The sequence below is a fragment of the Cajanus cajan genome, chromosome 5 (assembly GCF_000230855.2).
Source record: "Cajanus cajan strain Asha chromosome 5, NIPB_CcT2T_4, whole genome shotgun sequence".
In the NCBI taxonomy this organism is placed as follows: domain Eukaryota; kingdom Viridiplantae; phylum Streptophyta; class Magnoliopsida; order Fabales; family Fabaceae; genus Cajanus; species Cajanus cajan.
This window is the reverse complement of record NC_138521.1, coordinates 68494781-68510750: the sequence shown is the minus strand read 5'-3', so window position 1 is coordinate 68510750 and position 15970 is coordinate 68494781. Positions and strand designations below refer to the sequence as shown.

General features: G+C 37.1%; 2 protein-coding genes across 3 annotated transcripts; both read left to right on the top strand.

Annotated features, from left to right (window-relative positions):
* The first annotated feature begins 2727 nt into the window (after window positions 1-2727).
* LOC109809415 (ABC transporter B family member 4) lies at window positions 2728-10013 on the top strand. Of its 2 annotated transcripts, XM_029273208.2 has the most exons (12): window positions 2741-3948; window positions 4496-4550; window positions 4655-4830; window positions 4942-5163; window positions 5256-5494; window positions 5614-6139; window positions 6254-6527; window positions 6662-7551; window positions 8245-8511; window positions 8692-8955; window positions 9076-9369; window positions 9451-10013. In XM_029273208.2, exons 1-12 carry the CDS (start codon window positions 3646-3648, stop codon window positions 9802-9804), a joined length of 3864 nt encoding a protein of 1287 aa, XP_029129041.1. In that variant the 5' UTR covers window positions 2741-3645; the 3' UTR covers window positions 9805-10013. The 2 variants fall into 2 exon arrangements, with proteins under 2 accessions (XP_029129042.1, XP_029129041.1); XM_029273209.2 differs by lacking the exon at window positions 9451-10013 and having other exon boundaries at window positions 2728-3948; window positions 9080-9221.
* Window positions 10014-10437: 424 nt separating this feature from the next.
* Window positions 10438-13200, top strand: LOC145958157 (uncharacterized). Its single transcript, XM_083074642.1, has 4 exons — window positions 10438-10785; window positions 11390-12187; window positions 12245-12952; window positions 13024-13200. The coding sequence occupies exons 1-4, from the start codon at window positions 10438-10440 to the stop codon at window positions 13198-13200; spliced, it is 2031 nt and encodes a 676-aa protein (XP_082930768.1).
* Window positions 13201-15970: the final 2770 nt, after the last annotated feature.

Here is a 15970-nt window from a genome sequence, read left to right as displayed (position 1 = left end):
ATATAAAAGGATTTCCCATAAACTTCAAAAACTTCAAAATCTTATTTTCTTTCTCTTTTCAAATTTATTGTACAACTTGAAGGTCATCATCTCTTGAATAGTTTTTACTGTGAGTCCATTTGAATTTAAAGTTTGAATGACGTACTCTTCAAGTGACTCATTCTTCAAAACTTCTTTATTTAAAAGAACATGTGTGTCTTTTTTCTTTTACTCTATTAGAAAACTTTAATCTCTCATTTTAATGGACATATAAGCTCACACTCGAAAGGGTCAAAAATGGTACTTCTCATATTTTTAAAACACAGAGAATAATTTTTTTCAAGCATATCTCACACTCAAAATATTTTGATTTATTTTGAGCACAAATAAAATATCTTAAATATATTTGATACATGAAGGAGTTTTAATAGCAACAACACTTTTACTTTTGACATCAAAACTTTTTCCATTACCTATGGTGACTTTGGGAATTTGGGATTGATTTAATTCCTTGTAAACTGTAGTATCATGAGTCATATGATTTGTACATCCACTGTCTATAAGTCATGTCTCTTTGCTATTGCTTATTAAATAACAAGTAGCAACAAATAAATGCTCCTCATGTTCTTCATGCTCCACAATTAGGGTTTGATGTTCCTATGGGTTTGTTTTATTTTTACTAACCTTCTTCAAATGACCAAACTGATTACAAACCATACATTTAATATTTGGCCTAAATCAACAAAAAATTTCAATATGATTGTTCTTCTTACTATGGTGATACAGTGAAAACTTATTTTTTTCAACCTTTTTTCTTTGTTAACTTCTTCCTATTTTTTTTTCCTCTTACATATGTCATAAAAGCACTTTAGTATTTTCTTCCATCCTTAAAAATATTCTTTGTTCAATGACTTGCAAAGCATTCACAAGCTTTACAATTGATATTTGAGAAAAATCTTTATTTTCTTCAAGAAATGAGATTTTGGAATCAAACCTCTCCAAAAGACACATCATGATTTTCTTCACAACTCTTTGATCAGTAAGTTTTTCACAAAGTAACTTGATTTGGGTAACAACCTTTAAAAGTTTGTTAGTAAAATCCTTGACAGATTCACTTTCTTTCATTTTTACTTCAAACTCTCTCCTTAGGTTCAACACTTGCATTCTTTTAGTTCTTTTGCTCCCTTGAAACTCCTCCTGTAGCTTATCTCATACCTCTTTTGCAGTTTCAAGAGTCAAAATCTTGATAAATACATCATCATGTAATGATGCTTAAATAATGGCAAAAAGTCTTCCTTCTTTACTTCATGATTATGACTCCTCATTTGAGTTATTGTTGGGTTTTTTGATAATGGAGGTGGATTACTTCCATCTTCTACTATAACCCACAAACTGAGTTATGAGATAAGTCCTCATTTTTGCAAACCATAAGTGATAATTTTTTGTTGCAAATATAAAAGGTGGAGGTAAAAAAACTACTTTCAAAAACCATTTTTGTGTTGGAAGGTTTTTTTTTTTTTTTTTTACTTTTTTCTCTCTCACAGACCTTAAAGATCGATAAAGCTTTGATACTATATTGAAAACAAAATATGAAAAACAAATGTATATGATTAAACAAAATATAGAGGTTCGGATTAAAAAATCTGTAGCATCACACATAAAATTGGGCAAAAACTGATATGATATATTGGAGTTATGAATTCAATTTTTCACACATTGAAAATGTTTACAGAAAATATTTAAATACTAAAATTAACTAACCCCTGATTGGGTAAAACAAGCAACAAAATATAACTAAGATAACAAGCAAACATAATTTGTATATACAACTTATTTTTTTCTGAATATAAGTAACTTTTAACCAAGTTTACAAGGAAAACAAAAAACTGTAAAAACTTAAAAATATTTAATTGTGACAATGAAAAAATCTGTGGCTAACATTGAAAAAGAGGAGATGGATCAACTGTGATTAAATATTGAGTTGTTGAAGCAATAATGCGTTTGTCGATTAGTTGGGACGTTAACCTTAGCATAAGAAAAAGGGCATCAAGATATAGAGGTTAATTAAGCTGCAATATATTGCCTAGAGATGCTGCTTAGGTATTCATATACAATATCTTATTGCAAATAGATGCTGAGATCCTTGATTTGTATTCACAGGTTAATTTGGCCTAATCGTAAGCGATTGCAACTCATTGGCAGCTTCTGGTGCTAGCTTTTTGTTTAATGCATGAATGAAACGGATTGATAATCTGTTTGGTGAAGTTAATTAGTCCTAACGCGATTGCATCCTCTGGTACACTGATCACAAGACCCAACCTGCTTCCATTCTTGTCAAAAATAAAATATTAGGTAATTTGAACAACAAATCTGGACGAATAATTTGAACTTCAGATTTTGTATATATTACTTCAATTTCTAATCACTAGTAATTTTTTGTATATATTACTTCAATTTCTCATCACTAGCTAGTAATAGTAGGTAATTTTAAACTGGAAAGTGAATAATCTGGGGATAATTATAGGGGTAAAATTATGCCAAAAAAAAAAAGTCATGATCAAAAAGAAGTTCCAAAAATCAGTATCTCTTTTATATAAAAGTATAAAATAGTATAAATTATAGTAATATTTTGTTCAAATAAATTTCTCTAAAAACACTTGAAGAAAAAAAAAAACGAAAAATAAAACAAACATCTCAAAAAATTATAAGACTAATAAGTTAAATTATAAAGTAATATAATATAAAATTATAATAATCAAGATAAAAAAAATTAAAAATTAATATAAATGACTAAATTAAATGTTCTATACTTCTAAAAAAAATTAAATGTTTCATAAGAAAAATTATAATAATTGATAAAGAACTTATTCCTAACTGTAATCCTTATAAAATGTTTTTCATTTATCTTAAAATTATCAAAAATGAGATTTAAAATTTTTTTAAAAAATGAAAAGTATCGGTTCAGATTGGTTGTCTAGACTAGTTTGACTGCTTCTCGCCAATTCTAAAATGCGACAATTCTTGTTAGATTGAAAGAAAATAAAAAAAAAAAAATAAAAAAAAAAAAAAAAGTGGGGATGAATAGAGTTACTCTTGAAGGAACTTAATCCCTTTTAGAAATATTAATATAATTTCCACGTGATGTTCATATCAAAGAACTTTTGCTGTTCCATGATGCATTTAAAATGTACATAAAGTATTATCTTTGGTAATTTTGCTTTATCAAGTGATTTACATATGAGCCTAGTTAACTTGCAACAGTTGTGCTACTGACTTTCATCAGTCTTAATAGTTCTTCCTTGATATATAGTGCTAGTTTGCCATCATTCTGAAAACGGGAAGCACTTCTACCAAAGGTTTGCTATTGTCATTTACTTTTATAAGAAAATAACAATGACAAGAACAAATGAATAAGGAAGACTTTGCTTTACTTTGATATTGAATGTGCTTTGTAATATTATTGAAAGTATACCTTGCACTTTAATTTTTTCTGGACTACTCTGGTTTCCCTGCGATTTTTTTTTTTTTTTGTCACTCTTCAATGGTCATTCCTCTCTATTGTTGAGTTTGGTTAAGTAAACTATTTTGACATCTGAAAAATTATAACTCATTTAAGTGGTGACTTTTGATGGAAAAACTAAAAGGGAGTTGCTGACTTCAACTGAGATGACAGGATCAACGAGTGATCATCCACCAGTTCAAGGTCCTGAAAGTACCCAAGAAATGGTTGGCAGGCAGCAGGATTCCAAGAAGAACAAGGTGAAGGATGAAAGCAATAGAACAGTACCCTTTTACAAACTTTTCTCTTTTGCAGACTCTTGGGATTATCTTCTGATGCTTGTTGGGACAATAAGTGCTGTTGGTAATGGAATCTCTATGCCTTTAATGACTATACTTATTGGAGATGCGGTGGATGCCTTTGGAGGAAATGTTGATAACAAACAAGTAGTAGTTCATGAAGTTTCCAAGGTAATGCCTAGCTCCCCTCATTAATAATCATTAATCAATGTTGTGAAATATCTATAGGATAAAAAGTATGAAAATAGTGGGAAGTGGAATGATTTGGAAACATAAAAACTTCAATTGTTAAGTGAAAATGTACAAATTATTGTATGATCCGGAACTGCATGTTCATGGCCTAGGCTAATCTTGGTGTGTGACGTAGCCAAATTTTATAAACTCGTTATCATAAAGTAAAACACTTGATTATATGGTTATCACCCAAAAGGTCTCTCTATCATTAAAATATTTTTGTGCTATATAAGTTGTTATTTCTTATCTTATTTTATTGATGTGGGACTTATTTGTATCTCAACAGAACCTTACAAAAATTTCTCATGAAAATGAGATGTACAATGCTCCACTTTAAATTGTCTCGCATTTCTGTTCCAACCAACTAAGTGCAAAGACTGGGGGGTTCTGATTCTGGAAAAAACTAAGTTTGAGAGGAACAATTTAGATTTGAAGTTCTCCTTATTTCCATGTCATAACACTTAAAACCTCGTTTCATGCTCAGGCGTCTCTGAAGTTTGCGTCCATTGGTGCAGGTGCCTTTCTTGCAGCATTCTTGCGTAAGCATTTCAAATTCTCTTCTGATTATGCTTACTGTATAACTAGAAATATAATTTCGCTTAATATAACATAACAAGAGTTACACATATTTGCAATCTTCCAGAGGTGTCTTGCTGGGTGATCACTGGGGAGAGACAAGCTGCAAGAATAAGAGGCTTATACCTCAAAGCAATTCTGAGGCAAGATATCAGCTTCTTTGACAATGAAACAAACAGTGGAGAGGTTGTTGGAAGGATGTCAGGTGACACAGTTCTTATTCAAGAAGCCATGGGAGAGAAGGTATAAGTGTACCACTCTTCCAAGTCCCAAATCATTACCATTTTATCCAACACTATGATGAAACAAACTTTAGAGTTAACTTTTTCTTTTCACATTCTGCGTACATCTCAGGTAGGAAAATTCATACAGCTTGTGGCATGTTTTTTGGGAGGTATAGTCATAGCATTCATCAAGGGCTGGCTTCTAACCCTTGTCCTTCTATCTTCTCTTCCGCTTCTTGTCCTCTCTGGCTCCATAATGAGCTTTTCTTTTGCAAAGATGGCATCCCAAGGACAAGCAGCTTATTCTGAAGCAGCAACTGTAGTGGAGCAGACAATTGGTTCAATACGAACTGTATACCAACCTTCTGAATGTACTTTCCATTGTTTTTCTTTTCCATGTTGCAAGAGAGCAGTATATAAAAGAGATGCATTCCTCCAATGCAGGTTGCATCATTTACAGGTGAGAAGCAAGCTATCGCTCAATACAATCAATACTTAACCAAAGCTTACAGAATTGGAGTGAAGGAGGGAGTGGTTAGTGGTCTTGGCTTCGGTTCAGTTAGATTTTTTACATACTGCACTTATGGTTTGACAATATGGTTTGGAGGGAAGATGGTATTAGATAAAGGTTATACAGGAGGACAAGTCATTAGTGTATTATTTGCAGTATTGACTAGTTCCACGTAAGTTAACTTATTCTTTACCATCTATATTGTGGATGCATCGATACAAATCTATCAACCTCTCTTTCAAGCTTGGCAAGCAAAATTGATATACTTTTCTGGCTAATTTTATTTTGCAGGCGTCTGGGGCTGGCAACTCCAAGCTTAACAGCATTTGCTGCAGGACAAGCTGCTGCCTTTAAAATGTTTGAAACAATAACAAGGCAGCCAGACATTGATTCTTATGACACTGCTGGTCGACAAGTAGATGATATATCCGGAGATATAGAACTTAGGAATGTTTGCTTTAGTTATCCTTCAAGACCTGATGAACTGATATTCAATGGATTTTCAATTTCAATATCAAGGGGCACTACTGCAGCTTTGGTGGGGCAAAGTGGGAGTGGAAAATCAACAGTTATCAGTTTAATTGAGAGATTTTATGATCCACAAGCTGGTGAAGTTCTCATTGACGGTATCAACCTCAAAGAATTTCAATTGAAATGGATCAGACAGAAAATAGGCCTTGTCAGCCAGGAACCAATTCTCTTTAATTGTAGCATTCAAGAGAATATTGCCTATGGTAAGGACGGGGCAACAGATGAAGAAATCAGAGCTGCTGCTGAACTCGCTAATGCCGCTAAATTCATAGATAAATTTCCCCATGTGAGCTCACGATTCATCTTTCATCTTTTGAAATTTGTGGTGTCTGTGTGTCGTGTGATTGTACTCAGTAAGAGGTCTTTTTATCTCATTAGTTTTGTTAAATTATGTGTTTAGGGACTTGACACAATGGTTGGAGAGCATGGAACTCAGCTCTCTGGAGGTCAAAAACAAAGAATATGTATAGCAAGAGCAATTCTAAAGGACCCGAGAATTCTGCTCCTTGACGAAGCTACAAGTGCTCTTGATGCAGAATCAGAGAGAGTGGTGCAAGAGACACTAGACAAAATTATGATAAACAGAACAACTGTCATTGTAGCTCATCGCCTAAGCACTATAAGGAGCGCTGATATCATTGCTGTTATTCATCAAGGAAAAGTAATAGAAGAAGGTAAACATTCTATGTTGCCACAGAAATGAAACTCGGTTTAAAAATCTGCTTCCAAGTCTCTCTCCCCCCACACAATTCTTCATTTTTTTCTTGACATGTACATTGCTGCATTCTTATTTCTTTCAACCGATTAGGCACACATGCTGAGCTCATTAAAGATCCTTATGGAGCTTTTAGCCAGCTCATCAGATTACAAGAAATCAAAAGGGAGTCAGAAGAGCATGATGCATATGACTCAAACAGGCCAGAAAAGTTTGAAGATTCAGAACGAAAATCAAGCCAACAGTTTTCTCTCCCTCAATCATTAAGTAAGGAGTCTTCTGGAAGAGGAAACAGTAGTCAGAACTCTTTCAGAACATCAAATGCCACTCCTACCACACTAGATCTCGCTGAAACATCAGAAAGAGGGCCTGAAGTTCTTCCTTCAGCAGCCTCACATAAACCTCAAGAAGTTTCACTTCTCCGCATTGCTTATCTTAACAAGCCTGAAATCCCAGTGTTGCTAATGGGCACTCTAGCAGCAGCAGCAACTGGGGCAATATTACCCACCATGGGGCTTCTTCTGTCCCACATGATAAATACTTTCTATGAGCCTGCTGATGAACTCCGCAAAGACTCAAGGTTTTGGTCATTAATATTTGTTGCGCTTAGTGTGGTTGCATTCATATTTTTTCCATTAAGGTCCTACCTTTTTGCTGTAGCTGGTTCTAAGTTGATCAAAAGGATCCGGCTAATGTGTTTTGAGAAAATAATTCACATGGAAATAGGATGGTTTGATATAACTGAGAATTCAAGTGGAGCACTTGGAGCAAGGCTGTCAACTGATGCAGCCTCTATTCGAACTTTGGTTGGGGATGCTCTTGGATTGCTGGTTCAAGATATTTCTACAGCAATTACAGCCTTGGTAATTGCCTTTGAGGCAAATTGGCAGCTTTCTCTCATCGTTCTTGTTTTGGTACCTCTAGTATTACTAAGTGGACAGGTACAAATGAAGTCCATGAAAGGATTCAGCACAAATGCAAAGGTTTGTGCCTTACTGATATTAAACTATCGAACTACTTAGCTTGAAACCATGTGAAAATTACTAAATTTCGGACCTAGTGCCATAGTGGGGAAAGGGTGACCGGAAACCTTGGATTAAATATTGCCTGAAGGGAGATAACTTGATTGCATGTGTATTTTGTGTTGGGGCTAGATCCAAATCCAATGGAATGGATAAGTTTTTTTTTTATGTTACTCTCTCCTGTCTCAAATATAAGCTAAAAAAAATCACGTGAATGTTAGTCTCAATTATAAGCAATTTTCAAATTATTTGACCTTATTTAATACTACTATCTCCAAAATATGGTTCATTTAATTGAGGTTTTATTTCCAAGTACTCTTTTTTCTTATTGATATCAAATTCCAATAAAGGGGAATTCAGGAAAATAGTTCTCTCGTTATTCAATTAAATGATATTAACTTTTCTTAATTAGCATAAATTAGTTTTGTTTTTTGCTTATATATGAGAACAGAAGGAGTATATATTATGTTTCGATGCTTGTGTATGTTGCATTACTCTTTTTGGCTTTCTGCATGCACTCAAATATAAACTACTTCACAGGGACGAGTCAATTGTGTTTCATCTGCAACCTCAACTCTCCATACATCTGTTTCCATATTTAATTAATACAGGTATCCATTCGACTAATGTTATTGTGCTCTATGTGATCCATAGAAACTTTATGAGGAAGCAAGTCAAGTAGCGAATGATGCAGTAAGGAATATCAGAACAGTTGCCGCTTTCTGTGCAGAAGAGAAGGTGATGGAGTTGTATCAGAAGAAATGTTTAGGACCAATCCAGACAAGTATAAGGCAAGGTTTAGTCAGCGGAACAGGTTTTGGGTTATCACTTTTCTTTCTATTCTCTGTTTATGCATGCAGTTTTTATGCTGGGGCCAGACTTGTTGAGCATGACAAAACATCAATCTCAGATGTTTTCCGTGTAAGTTATTGTCCTATCTTTGTCACCATCCCACATATGGAGCTTTTTACTTATCTTAATTATTTCTGACAAAGCATAAGCTAAATTCTAAGATAAATTAAGAAAGTGTTTTCTTTTTCTTTAAAATAAAACAACGTAGATAATTTGAGAGCTGCTATCATTGAACAATTCATTTTTCAGGTATTTTTTGCTCTCACAATGGCAGCTGTTGCAATGTCACAATCTGGCCTCATGACCCCAGCAGCAAGTAAAGCAAAAAGTTCTGTTGCTTCTGTATTTGCTATTCTTGACCAGAAATCAAGGACAGACCCCAGTGACGAGTCAGGAATGACATTGCAAGAAGTGAAGGGAGAGATTGAGTTCCACCATGTCATTTTCAAGTATCCAACCAGGCCTAATGTTCTTGTATTCCAAGCTCTTTCCTTGACCATTCATGCAGGAGAGGTAACTAATGAAATAATCTATTGGTTTGATGCATAAATCTCATCATAGGAACATGTGATTCTTTCAGACAACCTTTCTTAAGTAAGAACCTAAGAGTTTGATTATACTGATGGAAATCAGACAGTTGCTCTAGTAGGTGAAAGTGGAAGTGGAAAGTCTACAGTGATCTCATTGTTACAAAGATTTTATGAGCCAGATTCAGGTCAGATTACACTGGATGGAACAGAAATCCAAAAGCTAAAACTTAAATGGTTTAGGCAGCAGATGGGCCTGGTAAGTCAGGAGCCTGTGTTGTTTAATGACACCATCCGAGCCAATATTGCATATGGAAAAGGTGGTGATGCAACAGAAGCCGAAATTATAGCTGCAGCAGTACTGGCAAATGCCCACAAGTTTGTCAGCAGTTTGCAGCAGGTAACCTACAAACTTTTCAACAAAAAAATTATATTGCAAATTTTTTTAATAACTAGCTACCTAAGCACCACATGTATACAGGGTTATGATACATTAGTAGGGGAGAGAGGGATTCAATTATCTGGAGGGCAGAAGCAGCGGGTGGCAATTGCAAGAGCCATAGTTAAGAGTCCAAAAATATTACTACTAGATGAAGCCACAAGTGCACTTGATGCCGAGTCTGAAAGAGTGGTTCAAGATGCACTTGATCGAGTGAGGGTGGATAGAACCACTATTGTGGTGGCTCACAGGTTATCCACCATAAAGGATGCAGATTCAATTGTAGTGGTTAAAAATGGAGTTATTGCAGAGAAAGGAAAGCATGACGCTTTGCTTAACAAAGGGGGTACATATGCTTCCTTAGTAGCACTGCACATTGGTGCTTCTTCATCATAGACCCTTTTCGTTCGTTGCACCAATTATCTGATGGTTTCTTAATTTTTTTCTTAAGCATTATACCTGTCAATGTGTAATGAAACATGCTAAAGAGTCTAAACAACTTGATTACCCATTTTTAGTGGATTTCATGGCTAAACGTCCTGTCATCATAGGTGTAGTTCTTGTTGGATATGTTGGAAAATCTTAAATTTCTAGAGATTCCGAGATATCCGAGATATCCGAGATATCCGATTTAAGTTATCTGGAATTATTTGATTTATCTTTTGAGTTATTTTGTTTCAGATTAGATAAGATAGTTTCTTGATAAGTTTTGATTTGATAAGATATTTTATTATCTTCTTGTTAGTTCAGTACGTTGTAAAATGACTATTTAAAGGTCATCTCTCATTCAATAAAAAACACAGTGAGTTGCTACGTTCACCCACAACATTTAGTATTACCTCGTCTCTCTTATTTTTTCTACAAATTGGTATCAGAGCTTTATGCTCTGAGTGCCGAGTGTGAGAGGAAAATAGTGTGCGCCTGTGAAGGGGAGGAAAGAAGAAAGAGAGAGTAATGGCGAAGGTTGTTAATGGAATGACCGTACCACAACTGTCAAAGAAAACCAATTATGATAATTGGTGTTTACAGATGAAGACCCTGTTGGGTTCCCAAAGTCTATGGGATATAGTGGAGAAGGGGTTTCAAGAACCCGAGGAGGACGAAGACCAATCTGTGGCTCAAATTGCCACATTGGAAAAGACACGAGTGAAGGACAAATCGGCTTTGTATTTTTTGTACAATGCCGTGGATGAGTCAGGCTTCGAGAAGATTGCAAACACTGCATCTTCAAAGGAAGCATGGAAGATCTTGGAGGTTGCGCACAGAGGTAATCACCGTGTCAGACAGATCCGACTTCAAACTCTCCGAGGAGAGTTTGAGTGTTTGAAGATGGAGGATAAGGAACAAGTATCCGAGTACATAACTCGGGTGGAGAAGGTGGCTAACCAACTCGGAAGGAATGGGGAGTCAATGCCAGCAAGTAGAATTGTGGAGAAAATCTTGAGATCATTAAACAGATGATTTCGAGAGTATCGCATGCGTAATTGAGGAGTCAAAGGACTTGTCAGTCCTCTCAGTGGAAGAGCTCGCTGGGTCACTCGAAGCCCACGAACAAAGGAGGAGGAAGATGAAGAATACACTTGATCAAGCATTACAGGCGCAACTTAATTTGAATGAAACTCGGAACACCCAGGGCCGAACATTAGGAGGCAAAGGACGAGGTGATCATGGAGGACGAGGCAAAGGACGAGGTGATCATGGAGGTGATCAAGGACGAGGTAGAGGACGAGGTGATCATGGAGGTGGACAAGGACGAGGTGATCGTAGCCAAGGAAGTCAGCCGAGGTCCGAGGTGGAATGTTATAAGTGTGGCAAACTCGGCCACTACGCAAAAGAATGCAGATCGGCAAATTGCTACAACTGTGGCAAATACGGTCACATAGCAAAGTATTGCCGAGCTAAAAGCCGAAGTGAAGAGAAAGAGAAGAATCTTCTCACAGAAGAAGAGGACGAGGAAGCAGGAATTTTGATGATGACGCAGAGCTCGGAGACCAAGCTACGTCCGAGTTGTGCCTCCGAGGATGAGCTAAACTTGTGTTGCGTGGAGAGATCAGTAGTTGAGCTTCCAAGCTCAGATGAGATGTCAGAAGCCGAGCTTGATTCGAGTTGCTTAAACAACTCGGTCTGGTATTTGGACACTGGGGCGAGCAATCATATGTGTGGAGAAGAGAGTTTCTTCAACGAACTCATCAAGGTGAAGGCTGGATTCGTGTCATTTGGAGATGATTCCAAGGTTGCAGTAAAAGGGCATGGAACCATCAAGTTTATGCAGAAGGATGGACGAGTTGGAGAAATAAGAAATGTCTACTACGTTCCCGAACTTAAGAGCAACATCTTAAACATGGGGCAGATGATGGAGAAAGGCAACTCGGTTCTGATGAAGGATCGAGTGCTTTATTTGAAGGACAAGCATGATCGTTTAATAGCCCGAGTGGAGATGAAAAAGAATCGGATGTATAAACTGAAGCTGAACATCATTCAAAATAAGTGTTTAAAGCTGGACGTGAAGGATGAAGTAATAATGAGGCATTCTCGTCTTGGGCATTTAAACTTTGGAGGTTTGGTCGAGCTATCAAGGAAGGAGTTGGTGCACGGACTGTGTGGTGATGAGTTTGACAAGAAGTTTTGTGAAGCGTGTGTACTCAGAAAGCATTCAAGAACAAGTTTTCCGAGCTCGTCCGAGTACAAAGCAAAGGAGCAAGACATCTACAACTCCACTAACGAGTTACATGTAGTGTGTCTATTGACAGGAACAGAAGATATAAAGTTTGAAGAGGCGGTACTTGATGAGAGGTGGAAGAAAGCAATGGATGAGGAGATCTGATCAATTGAGAAGAGTGAGACGTGGAAGCTGACAGATTTACCCACAGGAGCTCGGCCAATTAGTTTGAAGTGGGTATACAAAAGGAAGACAAATGCAAATGGCGAAGTGGAGCGCTACAAAGCTCGTCTTGTGGCGAGGGGTTATAAACAGCAGAAAGGCATTGATTATGATGAAGTTTTTGCACCCGTGACAAGGATGGAAACGAATCGATTACTACTGTCCTTAGCAGCTCAGCATGGATGGAAGATACAACAAATGGACGTGAAGTCAGAATTCTTGAATGGGGTGTTGGAGGAAGAAGTCTACGTGGAGCAACCTCTAGGGTACATGAGGAGAGGTGAAGAGAAGAAAGTGCTGAAAAAGGCTTTGTACGGTTTGAAGCAAGCTCCTCGAGCATGGAATGAGAGAATAGACACCTACTTCAAGAGAAATGGTTATGAACAATGTCCGTATGAACATGCTCTCTATTTAAAGAAGTGCAAAGGAGATATATTGTTCGTTGCTCTATACGTGGATGACTTGATATTCATGGGAAGCAAAGCTGAGCTAGTTGAGGAGTTTAAAGAAGTGATGAAGAGGGAGTTTGAGATGACCGATTTGGGCATCATGAAGTACTTTCTGGGTTTAGAGGTGGACCAAAGAGCAACAGGTATTTTTGTGTCCCAAAAGAGGTATGCCGAGGAGATTTTGAGCAAGGCAAAGATGCTGAATTGCAATCCAGTTTCTACTCCCATGGAACCTGGAACGAAGTTATCTAAAAATGGAGAGGCTGAAAGAGTTGATGCAAGCAGGTACCGAAGCCTAATCGGAAGTCTAAGGTATCTGACAAGTACAAGACCCGATCTGATGCTAAGTGTGGGAATTGCAAGCCGCTTTATGGAGGATCCGAGGTATTCTCATTGGAAAGCATTAAAGAGGATACTAAGGTATGTGAAGGGGACGATGTCACTTGGACTGTGTTTCACTAAGTCGGACAACTACCGACTTATTGGGTACTCGGACAGTGATTGGTGTGGAGATGTGGATGATCGGAAAAGCACAGTTGGGTACGTATTCTTCATGGGAAACTCGGCTTTCACTTGGCTATCAAAGAAACAACCAATCGTAGCTCTATCAACGTGTGAAGCCGAGTATGTAGCAGCATCTTGGAGTGTCCAACATGCAGTTTGGCTTAGAAACTTGCTAAGCAAACTGGAAATTATGAAAGCTGAGAAAGTGTTGATCCGAGTAGACAACAGGTCGGCAATCGAGTTAGCCAAGAATCCAATCAATCACGAAAGAAGCAAGCACATCGACGTCCGATTTCATTTCATCAGGGAAAAGGTGAAAGAAGGAAGCGTGGAGCTCGAACACGTAGGAAGTAAAGAGCAGGTAGCCGATATCTTTACAAAACCATTGCCGACAACAACATTTCAGAAGTTAAGAAAGTTACTCGGAATGAAAGAAGAAGGAGAAATTTAAGATTATGGGGGAGTTTTGTTGGAAAATCTTAAATTTCTAGAGATTCCGAGATATCCGAGATATCCGATTTAAGTTATCTGAAATTATTTGATTTATCTTTTGAGTTATTTTGTTTCAGATTAGATAAGATAGTTTCTTGATAAGTTTTGATTTGATAAGATATTTTATTATCTTCTTGTTAGTTCAGTACGTTGTAAAATGGCTATTTAAAGGCCATCTCTCATTCAATAAAAAACACAGTGAGTTGCTACGTTCACCCACAACATTTAGTATTACCTCGTCTCTCTTATTTTTTCTACAGGATAGTCCCATGTCACCAACCTCAGTTCTCGGGGCGTAACTTGAATATTTGTTAGGCAACTTCACTTAAAGCCAATTGATTTTAAGATGAAATCTCTCATAATATCAGAACTTGTAGCCTATCTTCATGGATTGCCTATTCTGGTAGGCATCATGTATTCTAGTAGACATCTGTGGAAAAGGGCTGTTGGAGAGTCCCATGTTACTTGCCTCAATTATTGAGGTGCAACTTGTATATCTGTTGGACAGTCTCATTTAATACCAATTGGTTTGAAGATGAGATCTACCAATTCCAATGATGCAGAATGCAGATAACACCCACATATATTTAAACCAATGACATGGTGAGCAGTATGCTGAAATGAAATTACAAATTACATAACAATGCCAAAAAAAAAATACTAATTCTTGAAGATTGGGAGCTTAGCTTTAAGTGTCTCTGAAATCTCATAGTAGCTTCCAATTGCACCGTACACATCCAATGGCATGTCGCATTCCAGTTAGCCATTTGGCATGATATTAAAGTGAAACAAATCTAACATCATTTTGGAAATGGTAATGATATTAAAAAGAAACAGATCGTACATCAGTTTGGAAAAAAGTTCGTCCACAGACTACAGTGAGTGCATATAGTGTGCAAATAAAAGTATATTAATTTTGCTTCAAGTTGACGATAAAGGGGGGAACCTGAGGTGAAGCTCAAATACTATGGCACACCGGTAGTGCACGCTTATTACCTGCAATGGGAGGTAGTATCATGTTACCTCAAAAATTAAATTTGCTAACATAATTTTTTAGTTTAGAGAAAAGGGTATCTGAAAATTCAATTGCTAAAAAGTAACAACCACCCACTGCTTGCATTTAGTGGAGTTTTTTCAGAGGACAAGACTCGGATGTTGCTAAGTCAATTGAAGAAATCAGATGGGATACCATCAAATGCATTGTAATCCAAGAAAGCAAACTCCAATTTGGATAATCCATTAAAATTAGGCAACATCCAACTAAGGTTGTTGAGTTGAAGACCCAAATTGTAGAGTTCTGAGAGTTGGCTAAAGTTTTGATGCAATGATCCTCTAAGATTCAGATTCTTGGCCTGAATCGGATTGACTCTGGCTCAGGAACAAAAGAGAGGGACTCTCTAACTCAAAACACTCAATTTCTTATAACTTCAAGATGCATAAATGGTTACAAGCAAGGCTATTTATAGCCATCATACATCCTTCAGAAATGAATACAAGCTGTAAAAGAATGGGAATACAGGCTGGACGGTAATGGGAACAGGCTGGAATGGTAATGGGAACAGGCTGGAATGGTAGGTGGTGGTTGGCTTTGCACATGAAATGGTCGGTGTTTGTGGGCTGTTCACATGCATGGCTTTTTAGAGGGAGACTCTGGGTCATACTCCCCGGGTTGGAAAGAACTCGTCCTCGAGTTTAGATCCGGTGGTTTGGCTTCTTTTGTGTTGCTATCAAGCTCACTTGGTGGTAAGGGAGTTAGCTTGACCGTTACTCTATCTTTGACGAAGGAGTAGGTGTTGGAATAACCATCATATAATGCATGACGATCATATTGCCAGGGTCTTCCAAGGAGAAGGTGACAAGCATCCATAGGTACAACATCACACCATATCTGGTCCTTGTATTTTTGGCCAATGGAAAAGGTCACAAGGCAACGTTTGTCAACCTTTACTTCACTACCTTTACTGAACCAATGCAACTTGTAAGGATGTGGATGTGCCTGGGTAGGAAGTTCCAATTTCTCCACCATGTAGTTAGAAACTACATTTCCACAACTTCCATTGTCTATAATAACATTACAAACTTTTCCTGCAGAAGTGCAACGAGTGTAAAAAATGTTGTGTCTTAACCAAGGTTCTTCTTTTACTGATGTTGTATGCAAGCTTCGCCTAATTACCAAAGATTCACCATGGTCAGGAACAGTGAGTTCTTCATCATACATTGGCTCGCATTCTTCTGC